Below are 22,363 nucleotides of genomic sequence, written 5' to 3' on the forward strand. Positions count from 1 at the left end.
CCCAGGCTTTTGTGCCTGGCTTGTTTCCATGTTGACTGTATGGCTCATTGGCCCCAATTCTCCCATGAAGACCACTGCTGACCACACTTCCCCTTAGAGTAGATGGTCGCGAAGGGTCCTACTGTTTTCTGCAAGTTCTGAGCTAATGGCATTGTTGGACTTCTTCCACTTTCCTTGACTGACCACTGTGTTTATGGTCGTCAACATTACCCATTACTTGGCGCTTCTTCAGAAAAGCTTGAAGAGCACATCTGAAAACCCATCTGCTTTGAAATCTTTGCCTTCGTGATGAAGCTTATATACATTGTGTCTTGTTGCCGTGCTCAGCCTTGCCATGGTGTATGACCTGTGACAAGAAATCTGGCAGCCATGATCCGGAATCACACAGCCTGTAACAAGCATTGAGTCTGTGTAGGCTTCCACAAAGAGACAGAAGGATTTGCACAAGCCTACAGACAAGGCCAAAATGTAGACATGGACACAAATTTTGGTTTTCACAAAGTTTGCTGCTTCAGTTTTTATAGCGGCAATCTGAATTAACTGCAGATTGCAATTTTTGCAATTAACTTGACCTCTTTTCATACCAGAGTCATTCCTTGACATCAAAATTAACTTTACCAAAAAATGCCCATTTCCACTTACGAATATAATTTAAGGAAAAAAAATGTTGAAGAAAAAAGAAAGCTGTTATGATTCAGTTAGCATGAGGGTGATAAAAGCACACTGGATGCTTCAAAAGGCAGCTGGTGCTCGAAATCATTGTCTTCTGTTAATAAATGTTACCTCCATGGAAACATGTGCAGAAAATAGTATATTGCATCAAGAGGGATTTACAGGCAAGGACGTTGCTACTTGCAACATTGGCCCTAAATCCACTATTGGCTCATCAATCATTTCAAAGAGATAGGTTCAACTAATGTGAAGATGACGTCAGAGCTTTCAATAAAGTCCAGCCAGGATTGGCTCAACGCCTGGAATGGAAGCAAGCATGTGTCAATGCATCTGTAAGAACAGTGAGGCCAAGACATTTGGAGGCCGCCAGGTGTCATGGCAGCAAAGACAACACTTCTAAGAAAAAGATCAAGGAGAGGCTGGCATGCTGTTTTAAATACAAGGATTGGACCGCAGACCTATTTTCTATGATGAAGCCCCCTTCAGACTATTGGGGACATCCTGGAGATTGTCTGGAGAAGAAAAGGTGAACGCTGCCACAAGTCATGTGTCTGCCACCAGTAAAGCCTTCTGAGACCACTCGTGTTGGGGTTTTCATCTATTTGATTTACATGTCTCATTTGTCCATTCACTTTGCATTTTGTTAATTGACAGAAATAAACTATTAACAGGTCTATTTTTCAGAGCATTTGTGCCATTCCTTTTTTTTTTGTTTGTTTCAAAGATTCTATGTTTTATCTTGCTGTATACAAAGAGAAAATGCAAACAGCAGCATCTGATAATGTGCTGTATACTCAGAGAACATACAACCTTTTCTGCTGTATTCATTGTACGGAGTGATACGGGCTTATGGACGCCATTACCAAGCATGGTGCTGGAGATCGGAAAAGTGATGGTTGGTCGTCCAGTCATTCTCCAGCGATGACACAGGTAGGATAGGTCTGTGCGTAACATCTCCACAATCATCCGGTTGTCCAAAGCAAGGTAGAACTGTTGCTGATCTATGAACTAGAAGGGAACAGGTCATGTTGAAGATTCCCACATGACATTCATCACTATTTATTTACATCATGTCAATGATTAACCCCACCAAACCGTTTATATGGTCATGCCATCTCTTCAGAGCCCAGGTCAGACCCCAGAAATCGGGAATTATCCCCTATCCTATATACTAGGGAATCACTTCCAAACTTGAGAAAACCCCTTAAAGAAAAAGCACATCTTCAGGGCAACTCCTATCAATATACCTAATTTGGACGTGTCTATGTGTGTCTGTGCACACTATGCATGAGTCATCCACAGCTCAACTGTGTGTGTGTGTGCGTATATGAGTCATCCACAGCTGAACAGTAACTTAGGTATCCAAGTTACTACCAGTAGCAGCTAACTGCGTGGGCGTAACCATGGATACCTAAGGAGAAAGGAGAGGAGCTCTCTGTGGTGGCGAGTTAAGGCATCAGCCTTTTTTGAACGTTAGCCTGTGAGGCAACACTGTGAGGCAACAGTGTGAGGCAACATTGCAAAGATGGATCAAATTGAGCGCGCTGCTGCATGTAGAGAAGCGAATCACATATGGATGTGTAACCTGCGTCTTAATGAAACAGAAGACAAACAAAATTGTCGAAGAACTGCTGATGCAGCCTGACAGAGGGCGGCAAGAGTAAAGGTACCATCACATTTAGCGACGCTGCAGCGATCTAGACAACGACCCCGATCGCTGCAGCGTCCCTGTTTGGTCGCTGGAGAGGTGTCACACAGACAGCTCTCCAGCGACCAACGATGCCGGTCCCCTGGTAACCAGGGTAAACATCGGGTTACTAAGCGCAGGGCCCGATGTTTACCCTGGTTACTAGCGTAAATGTAAAAAAAAACAAACACTACATACTTACATTCCGGTGTCTGTCCCCCGGCGCTGTGCTTTCCTGCACTGTCAGCGCCGGCCAGCCGTAAAGCAGAGCGGTGACGTCACCGCTGTGCTTCACGGCCAGCCGGCGCTTACAGCCAGTGCAGGAAAGCACAGCGCCGGGGGACAGACAGTGGAATGTAAGTATGTAGTGTTTGGGGTTTTTTTATGTTTACGCTGGTAACCAGGGTAAACATCGGGTTACTAAGCGCGGCCCTGCGCTTAGTAACCCGATGTTTACCCTGGTTACCAGTGAAGACATCGCTGAATCGGCGTCACACACGCCGATTCAGCGATGTCTGCAGGAGGTCCAGCGACGAAATAAAGTTCTGGACTTTCTGCTCCGACCAACGATGGCACAGCAGGATCCTGATCGCTGCTGTGTGTCAAACTGAACGATATCGCTAGCCAGGACGCTGCAACGTCACGGATCGCTAGCGATATCGTTCAGTGTGAAGGTACCTTTAGAGAAACAAATTAAGTAACTGAATCACGTAGAGCATCTAATGCTGCACGATAATGAGCAACACGCAATGCACAAAGTGATACACACATTTCACAAAAAAGAGAACAAAATAGAGTACACTTGCCGCTAGAGGACTTCTCAATCAAATTGATGAGACACGCATTGAAGAGCACTATGCTGGATAATTGACATTTCGATGTCAGTTCTGCTAATAATAATAATAATAATTTTTATTTATATAGCGCCAACATATTCCGCAGCGCTTTACAAATTATAGAGGGGACTTGTACAGACAATAGACATTACAGCATAACAGAAATACAGTTCAAAACAGATACCAGGAGGAATGAGGGCCCTGCTCGCAAGCTTACAAACTATGAGGAAAAGGGGAGACACGAGAGGTGGATGGTAACAATTGCTTTAGTTATTCGGACCGGCCATAGTGTAAGGCTCGGGTGTTCATGTAAAGCTGCATGAACCAGTTAATTGCCTAAGTATGTAGCAAGCAGTAACGACACAGAGGGCTATTAACTGCATAAAGTGAATGAGAACATGATGCGAGGAAACTGATTGTTTTTTTTTTGTTTGCTTTTTAAATAGGCCACACAGGGATCGTTAGGTTAATGCATTGAGGCGGTAGGCCAGTCTGAACAAATGAGTTTTTAGGGTACGCTTAAAACTGTGGGGATTGGGGATTAATTAGGTAGTGCATTAATTAGGTAGTGCATTCCAAAGAATCGGCGCAGCACGTGTAAAGTCTTGGAGACGGGAGTGGGAGGTTCTGATTATTGAGGGTGCTAACCTGAGGTCATTAGCGGAGCGGAGGGCACGGGTAGGGTGGTAGACTGAGACCAGAGAGGAGATGTAGGGTGGTGCTGAGCCATGGAGTGCTTTGTGGATGAGGGTAGTAGTTTTGTACTGGATTCTGGAGTGGATGGGTAGCCAGTGTAATGACTGGCACAAGGTAGAGGCATCGGTGTAACGGTTGGTGAGGAATATGATCCTGGCAGCAGCATTCAGGACAGATTGGAGCGGGGAAAGTTTGGTAAGAGGGAGGCCGATTAGTAGAGAGTTACAATAGTCCAGACGAGAATGAATAAGTGAAACAGTAAGAGTTTTAGCAGAGTCGAAAGTAAGAAAAGGGCGAATTCTAGAAATGTTTTTGAGATGCAGGTAAGAAGAGCGAGGCAGTGATCGGATGTGGGGGGTGAATGAAAAGTCAGAATCAAGGATGACCCCAAGGCAGCGGGCATGTTGCTTTGGAGTAATGGTGGAACCGCACACGGAGATGGCAATGTCAGGCAAAGGTAGGTTAGTAGAGGGAGAGAACACGAGGAGTTCAGTTTTTGACAGGTTTAGTTTCAGATAGAGGGAGGACATAGTAACATAGTAACATAGTTAGTAAGGCCGAAAAAAGACATTTGTCCATCCAGTTCAGCCTATATTCCATCATAATAAATCCCCAGATCTACGTCCTTCTACAGAACCTAATAATTGTATGATACAATATTGTTCTGCTCCAGGAAGACATCCAGGCCTCTCTTGAACCCCTCGACTGAGTTCGCCATCACCACCTCCTCAGGCAAGCAATTCCAGATTCTCACTGCCCTAACAGTAAAGAATCCTCTTCTATGTTGGTGGAAAAACCTTCTCTCCTCCAGACGCAAAGAATGCCCCCTTGTGCCCGTCACCTTCCTTGGTATAAACAGATCCTCAGCGAGACATTTGTCTTTTTTCTAGACTAAATAATCCTAATTTCGCTAATCTATCTGGGTATTGTAGTTCTCCCATCCCCTTTATTAATTTTGTTGCCCTCCTTTGTACTCTCTCTAGTTCCATTATATCCTTCATGAGCACCGGTGCCCAAAACTGGACACAGTACTCCATGTGCGGTCTAACTAGGGATTTGTACAGAGGCAGTATAATGCTCTCATCATGTGTATCCAGACCTCTTTTAATGCACCCCATGATCCTGTTTGCCTTGGCAGCTGCTGCCTGGCACTGGCTGCTCCAGGTAAGTTTATCATTAACTAGGATCCCCAAGTCCTTCTCCCTGTCAGATTTACCCAGTGGTTTCCCATTCAGTGTGTAATGGTGATATTGATTCCTTCTTCCCATGTGTATAACCTTACATTTATCATTGTTAAACCTCATCTGCCACCTTTCAGCCCAAGTTTCCAACTTATCCAGATCCATCTGTAGCAGAATACTATCTTCTCTTGTATTAACTGCTTTACATAGTTTTGTATCATCTGCAAATATCGATATTTTACTGTGTAAACCTTCTACCAGATCATTAATGAATATGTTGAAGAGAACAGGTCCCAATACTGACCCCTGCGGTACCCCACTGGTCACAGCGACCCAGTTAGAGACTATACCATTTATAACCACCCTCTGCTTTCTATCACTAAGCCAGTTACTAACCCATTTACACACATTTTCCCCCAGACCAAGCATTCTCATTTTGTGTACCAACCTCTTGTGCGGCACGGTATCAAACGCTTTGGAAAAATCGAGATATACCACGTCTAATGACTCACCGTGGTCCAGCCTATAGCTTACCTCTTCATAAAAACTGATTAGATTGGTTTGACAGGAGCGATTTCTCATAAACCCATGCTGATATGGAGTTAAACAGTTATTCTCATTGAGATAATCCAGAATAACATCCCTCAGAAACCCTTCAAATATTTTACCAACAATAGAGGTTAGACTTACTGGCCTATAATTTCCAGGTTCACTTTTAGAGCCCTTTTTGAATATTGGCACCACATTTGCTATGCGCCAGTCCAGTGGAACAGATCCTGTCGCTATAGAGTCCCTAAAAATAAGGGACATGATGTTAGAGACAGCGGTAAGACAATCACTGGTGTTTTATAAAAAGGTCGGCATGACAACAGGAGAAGAAGTGTATAATTGGGTGTCGTCAGCATAGAGATGGTACTAGAAACCAAATCTACTGATTGTTTGTCCAATAGGGGCAGTATACAAAGAGAAGAGGAGGGGGCCTAGGACTGATCCTTGAGGAACCCCAACAGTAAGGGGAAGGTGAGAGGAGGAGGAACCAGCAAAACATACAGTGAAGGATCGGTCAGAGAGATTGGAGGAGAACCAGGAGAGAACGGTGTCCATGAAGCCGATGGAGCGGAGCATAGTGAGGAGAAGCTGATGATCCACAGTATCGAATGCTGCAGAGAGATCCAAGAGTATTAGCATGGAGTAGTGACCATTAGATTTAGCTGTTAGTAGGTCATTAGAGACTTTAGTGAGGGCAGTTTCAGTAGAGTGTAAAGAGCGGAAGCCAGATTGAAGAGGGTCGAGAAGAGAGTTATCTGAGAGATAGTGGGTAAGACGGGAGTGGACCAGGCGTTCGAGGAGTTTAGAGATGAAGGGAAGATTAGAGACAGGTCTATAATTAGCGGCACAGTTTTGATCGAGGGATGGTTTTTTAAGTAATGGATGTATGATGGCATGCTTAAATGAGGAGGGAAAAATACAGGAAGTGAGGGAAAGGTTGAATATTTTTGTTAGGTGAGAGGTGACAGCTGGGGAAAGGGACTGGAGGAGATGTGACGGAATTGGGGTCACTGGTGCAAGTGGTCGGGCGAGAAGATGCAAGGAGCCTGCTTACTTCTTCTTCTGTAACTGCTTCAAAGTCAGAGAGTGAACTAGATGCAGTGGGGGAGGGAGGACAGTGCATGGTATGAAGAGATTGGGAGATGATTTCCTGTCGAATGTGGTCAATTTTTTCTTTGAAGTAATTGGCCAGATCGTCAGCACGGAGATCCGTGGTTGGGGCCTGCTCTCTTGGGTTGAGTAGGGACTGGAACGTGTCAAAGAGACGTTTAGGGTTATTGGACAGGGAGGTGATGAGGGTGTTGAAGTAGGTTTGTTTGGAGAGGTGAAGGGCAGAATTGTATGTCTTTAGCATGAACTTATAATGGATGAAATCTTCGGGTAGATTAGATTTTCTCCACAGACATTCTGCGCACCTGGAGCACCGCTGCAGGAAACGTGTTTGCAGCGTGTGCCACGGTTGTTGCCGTCTGTGCCGAGTTGTTTTATGTATAGGAGGAGCAGCTTCATCCAGAGCACTTTGCAGGGTTTCATTGTAATGCTTCAGAGCAGAATCAGGACATGAGATGGAGAAGATTGGGGCCAATGAGGACTGCAAGTTCTTCATAAGTTTCTGGGTGTTAATGGCCTGTATGTTTCTATAAGCCAATCTAAAAATTACAAAGATGAAACGGCGCAGGACAAACCATTCCATTTCTTCTGCAAGAGAGGGCTCATCCAGTTACATCCCATTCGTATGGAAGATCAAATAGTCAAGCTGATGAAAGGAGAGCATGAGCACTACAATAACTTTATGGCTAATATAAGGCAATACAATAGCTGGCTTGATTTGGCATCAATGGGAGCACAAGTAGTGCCACCTCCTGGGCATTGTCCATACTGTTTTCGAATTCATGGACAAATTTACCACAGAACTGCCCCACTGCATCCCGCTGTTTATTTAGTACTCCCAAGTTTGCCCAGATTTATATCTTGGACAGTGAAGAAGCATTATGTACAAAAAGTCAAGCAAATAAAAAGTGCCTCCCAGCACTGCTATCATCTCTTGGAGATAAAACGAAAGCAATTAACCCACTCGCAAGAGCCTTCACAATGATGAGGGAATTTAAAAAAGAGGAAGAGAGGAAGGCTGAATTAGAAAATTACGATCCACTCGAAATAACAATGCCAATTATAAATGACAACAATGATGACCAGAGGCACTACAATGCACCAAGGTGCAATCAGGGACGGACACAGACAGTTTAGGGCCCCTGTGCAAGAAATGTATCTGGGCCCCCGCTCCTTTCAACGCGACCAAGCTACAGATATACATATTTTTTTTACAGTCTCCTCTCATATATATTGTCGCCCCTTATTACACAGTGCTGTCTCTTTATGTATAGCACCATCCCTTATCATATAGTTCCCTCTTGTTATGTACAGCGCCATCCCTTACATATCGGATTCTCAATATTTTTGCTATTTATACCTCCCTGTTCTTTATTACATATCATCCACTCCTGTTAGACATAAACTGAAATGATGCTCCCTCAGCAGTCATTTTACAGGAGAGGACACTATGCAATAAAGAGAAGACGCTGTGAATAACAAAAATAATGAGAATACTCAATGTAAGGGACGGTGCTGTAGATGGCAAGAGATGATACTGTGTAATAATGGACGGCGCTCCACATAACAGGATGCTATTAGTGATGAGCGAATATACTCGTTACTCGTGATTTCTCGAGCACGCTCTGGGGTCCTCTGAGTATTTTTTAGTGCTTGGAGATTTAGTTTTTCTTGCTGCAGCTGAATGATTTACATCTGTTAGCCAGCATAAGTACATGTGGGGATTCCCCAGCAACCAGACAACCCCCATAAGTCCTTATGCTGGCTAACAGATGTAAATCATTCAGCTGCGGCGATGAAAACTAAATCTCCGAGCACTAAAAAATACTTGGCGGACCCCAGAGCGTGCTCGAGAAATCTCGAGTAACGAGTATATTCGCTCATCACTAGACGCTATATAATAAAGGACGGCACCATACATAAATAGAGGGGATGTTACGTAATAAGGGAGGGTACTGGTACCGCAGATGCGATTTCAGGACACGGACACCGCTAAATCAGTCATAGGAAGCGAGCACTAATAACAGTACACAAGGTATGGGATATGGGATACTATATCAGACTAGGGATGGGGGACCTGGCACCATACAGTTGCATACACACCTAACATACTGTAACTATAGGGATTGCTCAGGCATCTCCCTACTGGGGAGGGTGCTTTTTATACAGGATGTCTCCACGCTTTTGGCTGGGAGACACGTTGCAAGTGAACACACATTTAACTAAATGCCTCCCAGCTGAGCATTTACCATGTGTACGTGCTGCCCCTTTTAGAACAGGGGAGTGCGCACAGATGCACCCTAGGCACCCCATCGGGACACAGTGCAGCATGCATAGTGGAGGTAGAAGGCAGGAGCATGCTGGAGACAGTGCCATGGGCCGGTGAGTAAGCAGGTGTCCCTGCATGGAGGGAGGTGGGGACACCATGTCAGGCATAGTGCTACATGCCCCTTTCTCTGATAATTTGCCTTGTTCTTCTGCAACACATGAAAAAAAACCCGATTCTACTCACCTATCTCCGCTCCCATGCCACACGGCGTCCTCTTCTGCAACTGGCACAAGAGCCGCCAGCTGACTTGTCGTCACTGCCTTATGTCCCCCAGTCATGGACACACGGAGGTCAGATGCTGGATGCAAATTGGTCAGCGGCGTGTACTGCAGCGGAACTGGCGGATCACTGGCGCTGCAGTATATTTCAGCTGAATGTGAGTTCAAGGATGCAGATGGAGCTGAAATATTCGCTGGTGTCAGTGGCCGCACTCCACTTCTGGGCCCGATGCAGCTGCATTGGCGATTTGTCTGGCCCTGGGAATGCCCCGTTAAAGGGAACCTGTCACCAGGTTTGGCAGATATAAGATACAGCCACCACCTTTCAGGGCTCATCTACAGCATTCTATAATGCTGTATATAAGCCTCCGATCCAACCTGCAAGAGAAGAAAAATAAGTTTTATTATACTCACCCGGGGACGGTCCGGTCCGATGAGTGTCACAGCTCCGGGTCCGGCGCCTCCCATCTTCTTATGATTGCCGCCGTCCTGCTTGCATCATGGCTCCCCGGCATTGCGCTCCGGCGCAGTCGTACTTATCTGCGCATATTACTGCAGTGCACAGATGCCAGGAAAGGTCAGAGAGGCCCAGCGTCTGCGCACTGCAGGACTTTGCTCTGCCCTCAACAGGACAGATAAGTATGCCTGCGCCGGAGCGCGATGCCGGGGAGCCATGAAGCAACAGGAGGATGGCATTGCAAGAAGATGGGAGGCCCCGGACCATGACCTGCGACACCCATCGGACCGGACCGCCCCCTTAGGTAAGTATAATAAAACTTATTTGTATTATCTTTCAGGTGGGATAGGAGGCTTATCTACAGCATTACAGAATTCTGTAGATAAGCCCTGAAAGGTGGTTCCCTTTAAGTGATATTTACCTTTACACTTACTACCTACTGTGTCTCAGGTACGAATATCTACTATATAAAGCTGTGTGTGTGTGTGTGTGTGTGTGTGTGTGTGTGTGTGTGTGTGTGTGTGTGTGTGTGTGTGTGTGTGTGTGTGTGTGTGTGTGTGTGTGTCCGGGATTGGCATCTGCACCGTCGCAGCTACAGCCACAAAATTTTGCACAGTCACACGTCTGGACCCCGAGAGCGTCATAGGCTATATTGTGAGGCGAAATTTTAACCCCGCGTGCTCCAATTCACCAAACAATTTTGCCCCTATCTACATAATGGGGAAAAAAGTGAAAGGAAAAGTGTTGGAGGCGTCGCAGCTACAGCAACAAAATTTTGCACAGTCACATGTCTGGACCCCGAGAGCGTCATAGGCTATGTTGTGAGGTGAAATATTAACCCCGCGCTTTCCAATTCACCAAACAATTTTGCCCCTATCTACATAATGGGGAAAAAGTGAAAGGAAAAGTGTTGGAAGCGTCGCAGCTACAGCAACAAAATTTTGCACAGTCACACGTCTGGACCCCGAGAGCGTCATAGGCTATGTTGTGAGGTGAAATTTTAACCCCGCGCTTTCCAATTCACCAAACAATTTTGCCCCTATCTACATAATGGGAAAAAATGAAAGGAAAAGTGTAGGAGGCAAATTGACAGCTGCCAGATGTGAACAAGGGGGACTTAAAGAATGAGAGCGATGGCGCCAAAGAGTATATACCGTACAGTTGCTAAGGTGGGGCCTCGACATGGGATACTCACCACACACGGGGATATGAACACACACAAAATGCGCCACACACTACCACGTGCTTGAACACATATTACCCTCAGCACACATTTCACCACAAATACACCAAACTCGCCACATAAAAGTCAAAACACAAAAGTCGCCACTCAAAACTCGCCACGCGCAGAACTCGCCACATGCAAAAACTAGGCTCTTGCAAAACTCGCCACAAGTGCAAAATTCTCCTCATGAAAAACTCGCCACACGCAAAACTTGCACACGCAGAAAAATTGCCACATGCACAAAAGTTGCAACACATGCAAAAGTTGCCTCACACAAAACTTGCACATACTCAAAAGGCACCACACATAATACTCGCAACGCGCAAAACTCGCCATGCGCAAAACTTGCTGCACACAACTTGCTACACTAACCTGTCACATGCAACTCGACACAAAAAGTTGCTACACGCATGTTGCTACACAAAACTCATCTCACAAAAGTCGCTACATGCATGTCGCCACACGCAACTCAACACACACAACTTGACAAACGAAACTCGCCCTAAAACACACACAAGTCTGGTATTATCCTTCAAAAATAAAAATCTGATTAATAAGCAGACAAACTACAACAATTGCACCATATAGGAAATACCGCAGCTGTCAGTCACATGACCTATTATGTGTATGTGTGAGCTAATATATACTGCCAGGGGGAGGGCTTCCTGTTGGCTGGGGATTTATCAGGCTGCCAATTTAGCTTACAAATACTGAGGTAAAAATACTGAGCAAATAACGTGTGAACGAGGTCTAATACAGGAGGAGATGACACAGGTATATACTATATAAAGGAGATGACACACAGATATATACTAAATACAGGAGAGATGACACACAGGTATATACTATATAGAGGAGGAGATGACATACAGGTATATACTATATACAGGAGGAGATGACATACAGGTATATGCTATATATAGAAGATGACATGCAGGTATATACTATATGCAGGAGATGACACTCAGATATATACTATATACAGGGGAGATGACACACAGGTATATACTATATACAGGAGGAGATGACATACAGGTATATGCTATATATAGAAGATGACATGCAGGTATATACTATATGCAGGAGGAGATGACACTCAGATATATACTATATACAGTGGAGATGACACAGGTATATACTATGTACAGGAGGAGATGACATACAGGTATATACTATATATAGAAGGAGATGACATTCAGGTATATACTATATATAGGGAAGATGACACACAGCAGGTATATACTATATACAGGGGAGATGACATACAGGTATATACTATATACAGGAGATGACATACAGATGTATACTATATATAAGGGAGATGACAAACATGTATATACTGAGGTGATGAGGTGAAAATGAGAGGTGTGAGGTGAAAATGAAAAGGTGTGAGTGCAAAATGAGAGGAGTGAGGAAAAATAGTGGAGTGATCAGAAAATGACAGATGTGAGGTTGAAATGACAAGTGTTAGGGGGGAATGAGAGGAGTGAGGGAGAAAATGAGAGGTGTGAGGGAGAAAATGAGAGATGTGATTGGGAAAATGAGAGGCGTGATGGGAAAATAAGAGAAGTGACGTGCTATAACTAACCACAGATATTTACTATGCCCAGGCAACGCCGGGCTCTTCAGCTAGTATATATATATATATATATATATATATATATATATATATATATATATATATATATATATATATACAGTGGGGCAAAAAAGTATTTAGTCAGTCAGCAATAGTGCAAGTTCCACCACTTAAAAAGATGAGAGGCGTCTGTAATTTACATCATAGGTAGACCTCAACTATGGGAGACAAACTGAGAAAAAAAAAATCCAGAAAATCACATTGTCTGTTTTTTAACATTTTATTTGCATATTATGGTGGAAAATAAGTATTTGGTCAGAAACAAAATTTCATCTCAATACTTTGTAATATATCCTTTGTTGGCAATGACAGAGGTCAAACGTTTTCTGTAAGTCTTCACAAGGTTGCCACACACTGTTGTTGGTATGTTGGCCCATTCCTCCATGCAGATCTCCTCTAGAGCAGTGATGTTTTTGGCTTTTCGCTTGGCAACACGGACTTTCAACTCCCTCCAAAGGTTTTCTATAGGGTTGAGATCTGGAGACTGGCTAGGCCACTCCAGGACCTTGAAATGCTTCTTACGAAGCCACTCCTTCGTTGCCCTCGCGGTGTGCTTTGGATCATTGTCATGTTGAAAGACCCAGCCACGTTTCATCTTCAATGCCCTTGCTGATGGAAGGAGGTTTGCACTCAAAATCTCACGATACATGGCCCCATTCATTCTTTCATGTACCCGGATCAGTCGTCCTGGCCCCTTTGCAGAGAAACAGCCCCAAAGCATGATGTTTCCACCACCATGCTTTACAGTAGGTATGGTGTTTGATGGATGCAACTCAGTATTCTTTTTCCTCCAAACACGACAAGTTGTGTTTCTACCAAACAGTTCCAGTTTGGTTTCATCAGACCATAGGACATTCTCCCAAAACTCCTCTGGATCATCCAAATGCTCTCTAGCAAACTTCAGACGGGCCCGGACATGTACTGGCTTAAGCAGTGGGACACGTCTGGCACTGCAGAATCTGAGTCCATGGTGGCGTAGTGTGTTACTTATGGTAGGCCTTGTTACATTGGTCCCAGCTCTCTGCAGTTCATTTACTAGGTCCCCCCGCGTGGTTCTGGGATTTTTTCTCACCCTTCTTGTGATCATTCTGACCCCACGGGGTGGGATTTTGCGTGGAGCCCCAGATCGAGGGAGATTATCAGTGGTCTTGTATGTCTTCCATTTTCTAATTATTGCTCCCACTGTTGATTTCTTCACTCCAAGCTGGTTGGCTATTGCAGATTCAGTCTTCCCAGCCTGGTGCAGGGCTACAATTTTGTTTCTGGTGTCCTTTGACAGCTCTTTGGTCTTCACCATAGTGGAGTTTGGAGTCAGACTGTTTGAGGGTGTGCACAGGTGTCTTTTTATACTGATAACAAGTTTAAACAGGTGCCATTACTACAGGTAATGAGTGGAGGAAAGAGGAGACTCTTAAAGAAGAAGTTACAGGTCTGTGAGAGCCAGAAATCTTGATTGCTTGTTTCTGACCAAATACTTATTTTCCACCATAATATGCAAATAAAATGTTAAAAAAAACAGACAATGTGATTTTCTGGATTTTTTTTTCTCAGTTTGTCTCCCATAGTTGAGGTCTACCTATGATGAAAATTGCAGACGCCTCTCATCTTTTTAAGTGGTGGAACTTGCACTATTGCTGACTGACTAAATACTTTTTTGCCCCACTGTATATATATATATATATATATATATATATATATATATATATATATATATATATATATATATATATATATATATATATATATATATATACATATATATATATATATACATACAATCATGGCCAATAGTATTGACACCCCTGCAATTCTGTCAGATAATACTCATTTTCTTCCTGAAAATGATTGCAATCACAAATTCTTTGGTATTATTATCTTCATTTAATTTGTTTTAAATGAAAAACACAAAAGAGAATGAAGCAAAAAGCAAAACATTGATCATTTCACACAAAACTCCAAAAATGGGCCAGACAAAAGTATTGACACCCTCAGCCTAAAACTTGGTTGCACAACCTTTAGCCAAAATAACTGCGACCAACTGCTTCCGGTAACCTTCAATGAGTTTCTTACAATGCTCTGCTGGAATTTTAGACCATTCTTCTTTGGCAAACTGCTCCAGGTCCCTGATATTTGAAGGGTGCCTTCTCCAAACTGCCATTTTTAGACCTCTACACTGGTGTTCTATGGGATTCAGGTCTGGACTCATTGCTGGCCACCTTAGAAGTCTCCAGTGCTTTCTCTCAAACCATTTTCTAGTGCTTTTTGAAGTGTGTTTTGGGTCATTGTTCTGCTGGAAGACCCATGACCTCTGAGGGAGACCCAGCTTTCTCGCACTGGGCCCTACATTATGCTGCAAAATTTGTTGGTAGTCTTCAGACTTCATAATGCCATGCACACGGTCAAGCAGTCCAGTGCCAGAGGCAGCAAAGAAACCCCAAAACATCAGGGAACCTCCGTCATGTTTGACTGTAGGGACCGTGTTCTTTTCTTTGAATGCCTCTTTTTTTCTCCTGTAAACTCTATGTTGATGCCTTTGCCCAAAAAGCTCTACTTTTGTCTCATCTGACCAGAGAACATTCTTCCAAAACATTTTAGGCTTTTTCAGGTAAGTTTTGGCAAACTCCAGCCTGGCTTTTTTATGTCTCGGGGTAAGAAGTGGGGTCTTCCTGGGTCCCCTACCATACAGTCCCTTTTCATTCAGATGCCGATGGATAGTACAGGTTGACACTGTTGTACCCTCGGACTGCAGTGCAGCTTGAACTTGTTTGGATGTTAGTCGAGGTTCTTTATCCAACATCCACACAATCTTGCGTTGAAATCTCTTGTCAATTTTTCTTTTCCATCCACATCTAGGGAGGTTAGCCACAGTGCCATGGGTTTTAAACTTCTTGATGACACTGCGCACGGTAGACACAGGAACATTCAGGTATTTGGAGATGGACTTGTAGCCGTGAGATTGCTCATGCTTCCTCACAATTTGGTTTCTCAAGTCCTCAGACAGTTCTTTGGTCTTCTTTCTTTTCTCCATGCTCAATGTGGTACACACAAGGACACAGGACAGAAGTTGAGTCAACTTTATTCCATGTCAACTGGCTGCAAGTGTGATTTAGTTATTCCCAACACCTGTTAGGTGCCACAGGTAAGTTACAGGTGCTGTTAATTACACAAATTAGAGAAGCATCACATGATTTTTTGAACAGTGCCAATACTTTTGTCCACCCCCTTTTTTATGTTTGGTGTGGAATTATATCCAATTTGGCTTTAAGACAAATCTTTTTGTGTCTTTTTCATTTAAGACAAATTAAATGAAGATAATAATAACAAAGAAATTGTGTTTGCAATCATTTTCAGGACGAAAATGAGTATTATCTGACAGAATTGCAGGGGTGTCAATACTTTTGGCCATGACTGTACACACACACATATAACTACTGTACACTCAGATTCTAATACACGCACATCAAAAATATATATACATATATATAGTGTACTGTGATTATCTTTGTGTGTCCCACAGATACATATGAGCACTGTTCATAGGTATATATACATACACTAGATGGTAGCCTGATTCTAACGCATCAGGTATTCTAGAATATGTATGTAGTGCGACGTAGTATTTAACACAGGCCACGCATTATATAGCACAGCCAGGTAGTATATAGCACAGCCTACGCAATATATTAGCACAGCGACGTAGTATATAACACAGGCACGCAGTATATAACACAGCCCACGCAGTAAATTAGTACAGTGATGTAGTACATAACACAGCCCACGCAGTATATAACACAGCCCACGTAGTATATTGCACAGCCACGCAGTATATAACACAGCCATGCAGTATATAACACAGCCATGCAGTATATAACACAGCCAACACAGTATATAACACAGTGACATAGTATATAGCACAGCCCACATAGTATATAACACAGCCCACGCAGTATATTAACACAGCGACGCAGCATATAACACAGCCCACGTAGTATATTGCACAGCTACGCAGTATATAACACAGCCATGTAGTATATAACACAGCCATGTACAATATAACACAGCCACGTACAATATAACACAGCCGCGTACAATATAACACAGCCACGTACAATGTAACACAGCCCACATAGTATATAGCAATGTGTGCACCATATCCCTGTTAAAAAAAACTATTAAAATAAAAAATAGTTATATACTCACCCTCCGGTGGCTCCCAGATCCAGCGCAGGGCTTTAGCGTTGCTCCTCGCGACGCTTTGTTCCCAGTAATGCATTGCGGCAATAACCAGTGATCATGTAGCGGTCTCGCGAGACCGCTACATCATCATCTCGCGAGACTACCACGTGATCTCGGCTCATTGCCGCAATGCATTCTTGGGACCGGAGCGCGAGGAGCGGGAAAGGCTCGTTTGGACGCCGGAAAGTGAGAATATAATGTTTTTTTTTTTAAATTATTTTTAACATTATACGTTTTTACTATTGATGCTGCATAGGCAGCATCAATAGCAAAAAGTGAAGCAGTATTTAACTACCGCCCCAATATCGCTGATTGGTCGCTGCCGGCCGCGACCAATCAGTGACCCGTGATTTCCGTTACGGGAGTTACAGACAAACAGACGGAAGTACCCCTTAGGCAATTATATATATATATAGATATTTATATATAGACTTTTACAAACAGGTGCACAGAAGTATGGTAATACACATAGGTGATAGTAAGTCTGTACACAGTTTGTTACTTACACGTGCCGTCCCTCTGGCAGGTGCATTCTTCCATCTCCAGCAGCTTCATCCTGGGGGTCTTCAGTCCTCCATCAGCACTTACTGGCCAGATCTTCAGCTCTCGCCAGTCCTCCTGCCTCTTCACTACCTCTGATAGCTGCAGAGTGTTCTCCCCTCAGTCAGTGGATCTGACACTTCTTCCTCCTGAGAAGTTCTGTCAGGTGTCTGACCCATGTGAGCATCGGCCATCACATCGCCCTCCCCTCCCCCCATAGCCACTTAACAACCCTGTACTGAGGGGTCTTTACTGAAGAATGGCTGCACTGCCCACTCTTCAGCATTCACACTGCAGCTCCTGAATCTGAATGGGCCAGTGCAGCGGTTTTCCAATAAAGCCCCCTCAGTACAGGAGGTGGAGGTAGCAACAGGTGGATTAATGTAAACAAAGAAAAAAAAGGTGCTGCACAGCCTTACTCCTTTCAGTAAATCAATCGCGGTGAGTAGAAGAGCTCTGACTTCAGCAATGGAGGTGCTCGCATGGAAACCAGATGCACATGTCATGAGAAATATGCGGCAGCACTCACCCAACTTCGTGTGGTCCAGTTCTTTATTAAGACATGAAAAAATACAGCTTCACGGTTCGAGGGAGTGCAGATGGGAGGGAGGTGAGCAGGGAACGACGACAGCTGTTTCGCGCTGACCTGTAGAAGCGCTTGGATCAGCGCGAAACAGCTATCGTCGTTCCCTGCTCACCTCCCTCCCATCTGCACTCCCTCGAGCCGTGAAGCTGTATTTTTTCATGTCTTAATAAAGAACTAGACCACACGAAGTTGGGTGAGTGCTGCCGCATATTTCTCTTCACACTCAGGTGGATTAATGTTATTGCTCATGTGAACATTGATCAAGCAGTTCAGTTGTCAGAACTGCTCAGGAGGCAGCAGAGGTTACAGATGTACTGACTGCTCAGAGGCTGTTCCCAGCAGCAGTCAGAGGCAGTGAGGAGGAGGCAGGAGACAGGACTGGCTGAGATCAGCCATATTTACCAGGCCTGTTCCTGCCTGCACCAGGAAGAGAAGCTGGGCGGGTGTCCAAGGATCCCGGGGGCGTGTCCAAAGATTCAGGGCGTGTCCCAGGATCCGGGGGCGTGTCCAAGGAATCTGGGGGCGTGTCCAAGGATTCCGGGGGCGTGTCCAAGGATTCCTGGGGGCGTGTCCAAGGCTTCCTGGGGGGTGTCCAAGGATTTCGGGGGGCGTGTCCAAGGATTCTGGGGGGCGTGTCCAAGGATTTCAGGGGGCATGTCCAAAGATTCCGGGGGCGTGTCCAAGGATTCCGGGGGGCGTGTCCAAGGATTCCGGGCTCCATCATATCAAAGAGCCAGTGGCAGCATCAACTGTGAGGAGAGGAAGAGACCCCTCTCTGACAGCAAAAGACTCAGGTACGGCCCCTTCCTCTCCTCTTAGTGTAGATGCAGCCGCTGGCTCTATGAGAGAGTAAGATATTTGAGCAGCTGATCGGGCCCCCTGTCCTCCTGGGCCGCTGTGCAGCTGCACAGGCTGCACATGCGGTGCGTCTGCCCATGGGTGCAATGAAGGAGCTATAATTTATCAAAATGCAATGGGTGAACCCCCATTTAATAGGGACATCAGAGTTCACCTCAAAAGTGAAAACCAAACTGTTCAAATCGCCTTTCTTCACAGAAAGTGTGATGCAATGACATATCTACTTCTATTCACATATTGGGGACAGTGGATAGACCATAAATTTGCATACAGGCTTGCCATTCGTGACGAGATCAATCCCCTTTTAAATGCTGGGAAGTTGAAGCAACAATTTATTGTTGACAGTTACGTTCAAATTTAATCTGACAGGATCAAATATATAAAACAAAATCAAAAGGCATAACGCGTCGACAGTTATGCCGGCGTTATGGATCACATCCATAATGCTGTGCTACACCAAGGGCTAAAAGCTGGGACACCAGTAATTTTACCTTCCACTTTCATTGGAAGCCCAAGAGCTATGCAGCAAAATTACCAAGACACTATGACAACTGTACGAATATTCAGAAAGCCAGATCTTTTTGTTACGATGACCCGTAACTAGTGTTGAGCATTCCGATACCGCAAGTATCGGGTATCGGCCGATACTTGCGGTATCGGAATTCCGATACCGAGTTCCGATACTTTTGTGGTATCGGGAATCGGTATTGGATCCATATTAATGTGTAAAATAAAGAATTAAAATAAAAAATATTGATATGCTCACCTCTCCGGAAGCCCCTGGACATCACCGCTGGTAACCGGCAGCCTTCTTTGCTTAAAATGAGCGCGTTTAGGGCCTTCCATGACGTCACGGCTTCTGATTGGTCGCGTGTCGCTCATGTGACCGCCACGCGACCAATCACAAGCCGCAACGTCATTCTCAGGCCCTAAACTCCTCATTCTACCTCAGTATACCAATATTTTTAATTTTAATTCTTTATTTTACACATTAATATGGATCCCAGGGCCTGAAGAAGAGTTGCCTCTCCTTCAGACCCTGGGAACCATCAGGATACCTTCCGATACTTGGTGTCCCATTGACTTGTATTGGTATCGGGTATCGGTATCGGCGATATCCGATACTTTTCGGGTATCGGCCGATACTATCCGATACCGATACTTTCAAGTATCGGACAGTATCGCTCAACACTACCCGTAACCCAAATTGGAAAGACTCACACTACTCTGCCCCTGATGAAGTCACTAATGTGACGATACGCGTTGGGTGGGTGATCTGGGAGTGGATTCCTGATCCTTCATCTTATTTCTCTTCAGCCAAATGCACAATGTGAGCATGACCATTAGGTGTATATTGTATAAATTCTGTCCTTTTGAAAAATATCTGGCTCATTTAAAATTTGGAAATTACTATTGCTAAGATGTTTTTTTGAGCATTAATTATTCCATGTGCATTTAGGGCATTTATTTTTGTCTTCATAGGCTGATATAGAGACTGCATTTTGCACTTTCTATATCTATATTGGGCACCAATCTGTTATAATAGGATTGCTATTTTTTCTTGCACAGCATAAACTGAATTTAACCAACAATATACTGTGGACAATATTGCCTCTGATGTAACTTGATGATGGACTGGACCCATGCTCCCTACTCTGTGTTCCCCCGACCCCCCCCCCCCCCCACCTCCTTTTTTTTGGGGGGGGGATACATTCTGTGATTTCTGGTCTTAAATATTTTAAAAATTTGTGTGCAGTATGTGGTTTAAATGACTTTGGAATTAATAAAATTAGTTAATCTTTCTTGGTGATCCCTGCGTATGTGCATGCCTTCTTTGCTTTTTTGTACTGTCGCAAAGTGGAAAGAAATTAAATTACTGAACACTTAGAACCATGGCAAAGGCCAGAGTTCAGGCCAGATTTGGTTGCACGAGTATTTAAAATCAAACTCCAAGCCGTGCTTAACACGATTTTCAAAAAACACATTTTTGGCCGTGTAGTTGCCTATGTGCATGTAATAGAATTTCAAAAGTGTGGACTACCACACGCTCACATGCTCTTATTCCTCGGAGAGGAAGATAAACCAAGGGACAAAGAAATAATTGACAAATTGGTCTCTGCTGAAATCCCAAATGAGACAGCAAATCCAAAACTGCATGAGGCAGTGATGAAGCACATGATTCATGGCCCAAGTGGCGAAGATCAACCTGGTGCTATATGCATGACAGATGGTCAATGAACAAAAAAATCCCAAAGGAATTTGATACAGAGACAAACCCCAATGTTGATGGTTATCCAAAGTACCATCGACGCAATACTGGGACAAACAGACGAGGAACGAGAAATCGACAATAGATGGATAGTTCCATACCACCCTTATTTATTACTCAAGTACAATTGCCATATCAATGTTGAGATATGTGCTTCAATAAAAAGTGTAAAATACATTTTCAAATATGTATACAAAGGACATGACTGTGCCAATATCAAGTTTGATACATCAAACTGGAATGAACCAGCCATGTACCTAGATTCTCAGTATATAAGCGCCCCAGAGGGCATGATGAGAATCAGAAAAAATAAAATGCATGCTGCTTCACATACCATTAAAAGCTTGCTGTTCACCTTGAAAACAGGCAGCAACTGTTTTTCGAAGATGGTAATGTGGATATGGTTATTTCGGACACAAAAGCCTCTACTCTGCAGGCTTATTTTAAGCTACACAAAGTTGACACTTTCGCCCGTCAGTATTTGTACACTGAAATCCCTGAACATTATGTCTGGGATAGAAAAGCTGTAGCAGAAGGATGGAAAAAACGACAGGCTCAATTTGGGAAAACAATTGCCCGAATGTATACAGTCTCTTTAATAGACGGTGAGCTGTATTACCTAAGATTCCTTTTACTTCACGTAAGAGGAGCAAAGCCTTATGCTGACTTAAGGACTGTTAATGGATTCATACATGACACAAATAAAAATGTTTGCATTGATCTTCATCTTTTGGAAGACGATTCCCAATGGGAAGACAGTATAACGGATGCAATCGCTTTCCAAATGCCCTACCAACTTCGCAAATTATTTGCCATAATTTGTGTATATGGGGAACCAGCTAAACCATTAGCATTATTGCCAAAATATAAAACCAAATTTATGGAGGATTACACCAGGCAGTATACTCCAGAAATTGCTGAGCAACTGGCTCTTCGTGATATTAATGAAGTGCTCTTAAGCAATAAAAAGTCCTGTACTGACTACGGATTGCCAACTCCAACAAATGTTCCAGATGAAATACTGGACCAACTGAATTATGCTATAATAAAGCAGGAGGCTGAGCAATTGAAATCTATGCTTAATGAAGCTCAGAAATCAGATTTTGATGCAATTATGCAAGCAGTCAATGCTGCATCACAGCCAGACGACACTAGCTCATAATGTTTTTTTTCTGGATAGCCCAGTGGGAAGACATTTTTGTACAACTGCATGCACAAGACACTACAAGCAGAAAAGAAGTCTATTTGCTCAGTAGCCTCCATTGGATTCACTAC

At 43.9% G+C, this 22,363-nt stretch overlaps 1 protein-coding gene across 5 annotated transcripts in view; it reads right to left on the reverse strand.

Annotated features, from left to right (window-relative positions):
• PHKA1 (phosphorylase kinase regulatory subunit alpha 1) overlaps positions 1-22,363 on the reverse strand; it is a 452,411-nt gene that overhangs the window by 236,690 nt on the left and 193,358 nt on the right. For all 5 annotated transcript variants that reach the window (XM_069748675.1, XM_069748674.1, XM_069748673.1 and 2 more), the window contains one exon: positions 1,536-1,680. In XM_069748675.1, the coding sequence (XP_069604776.1) occupies positions 1,536-1,680 (145 nt within the window). The remainder of the gene's footprint in view (positions 1-1,535; positions 1,681-22,363) is intronic.

The sequence above is a fragment of the Ranitomeya imitator genome, chromosome 2, assembly GCF_032444005.1.
Source record: "Ranitomeya imitator isolate aRanImi1 chromosome 2, aRanImi1.pri, whole genome shotgun sequence".
NCBI classification, from domain to species: Eukaryota; Metazoa; Chordata; class Amphibia; order Anura; family Dendrobatidae; genus Ranitomeya; species Ranitomeya imitator.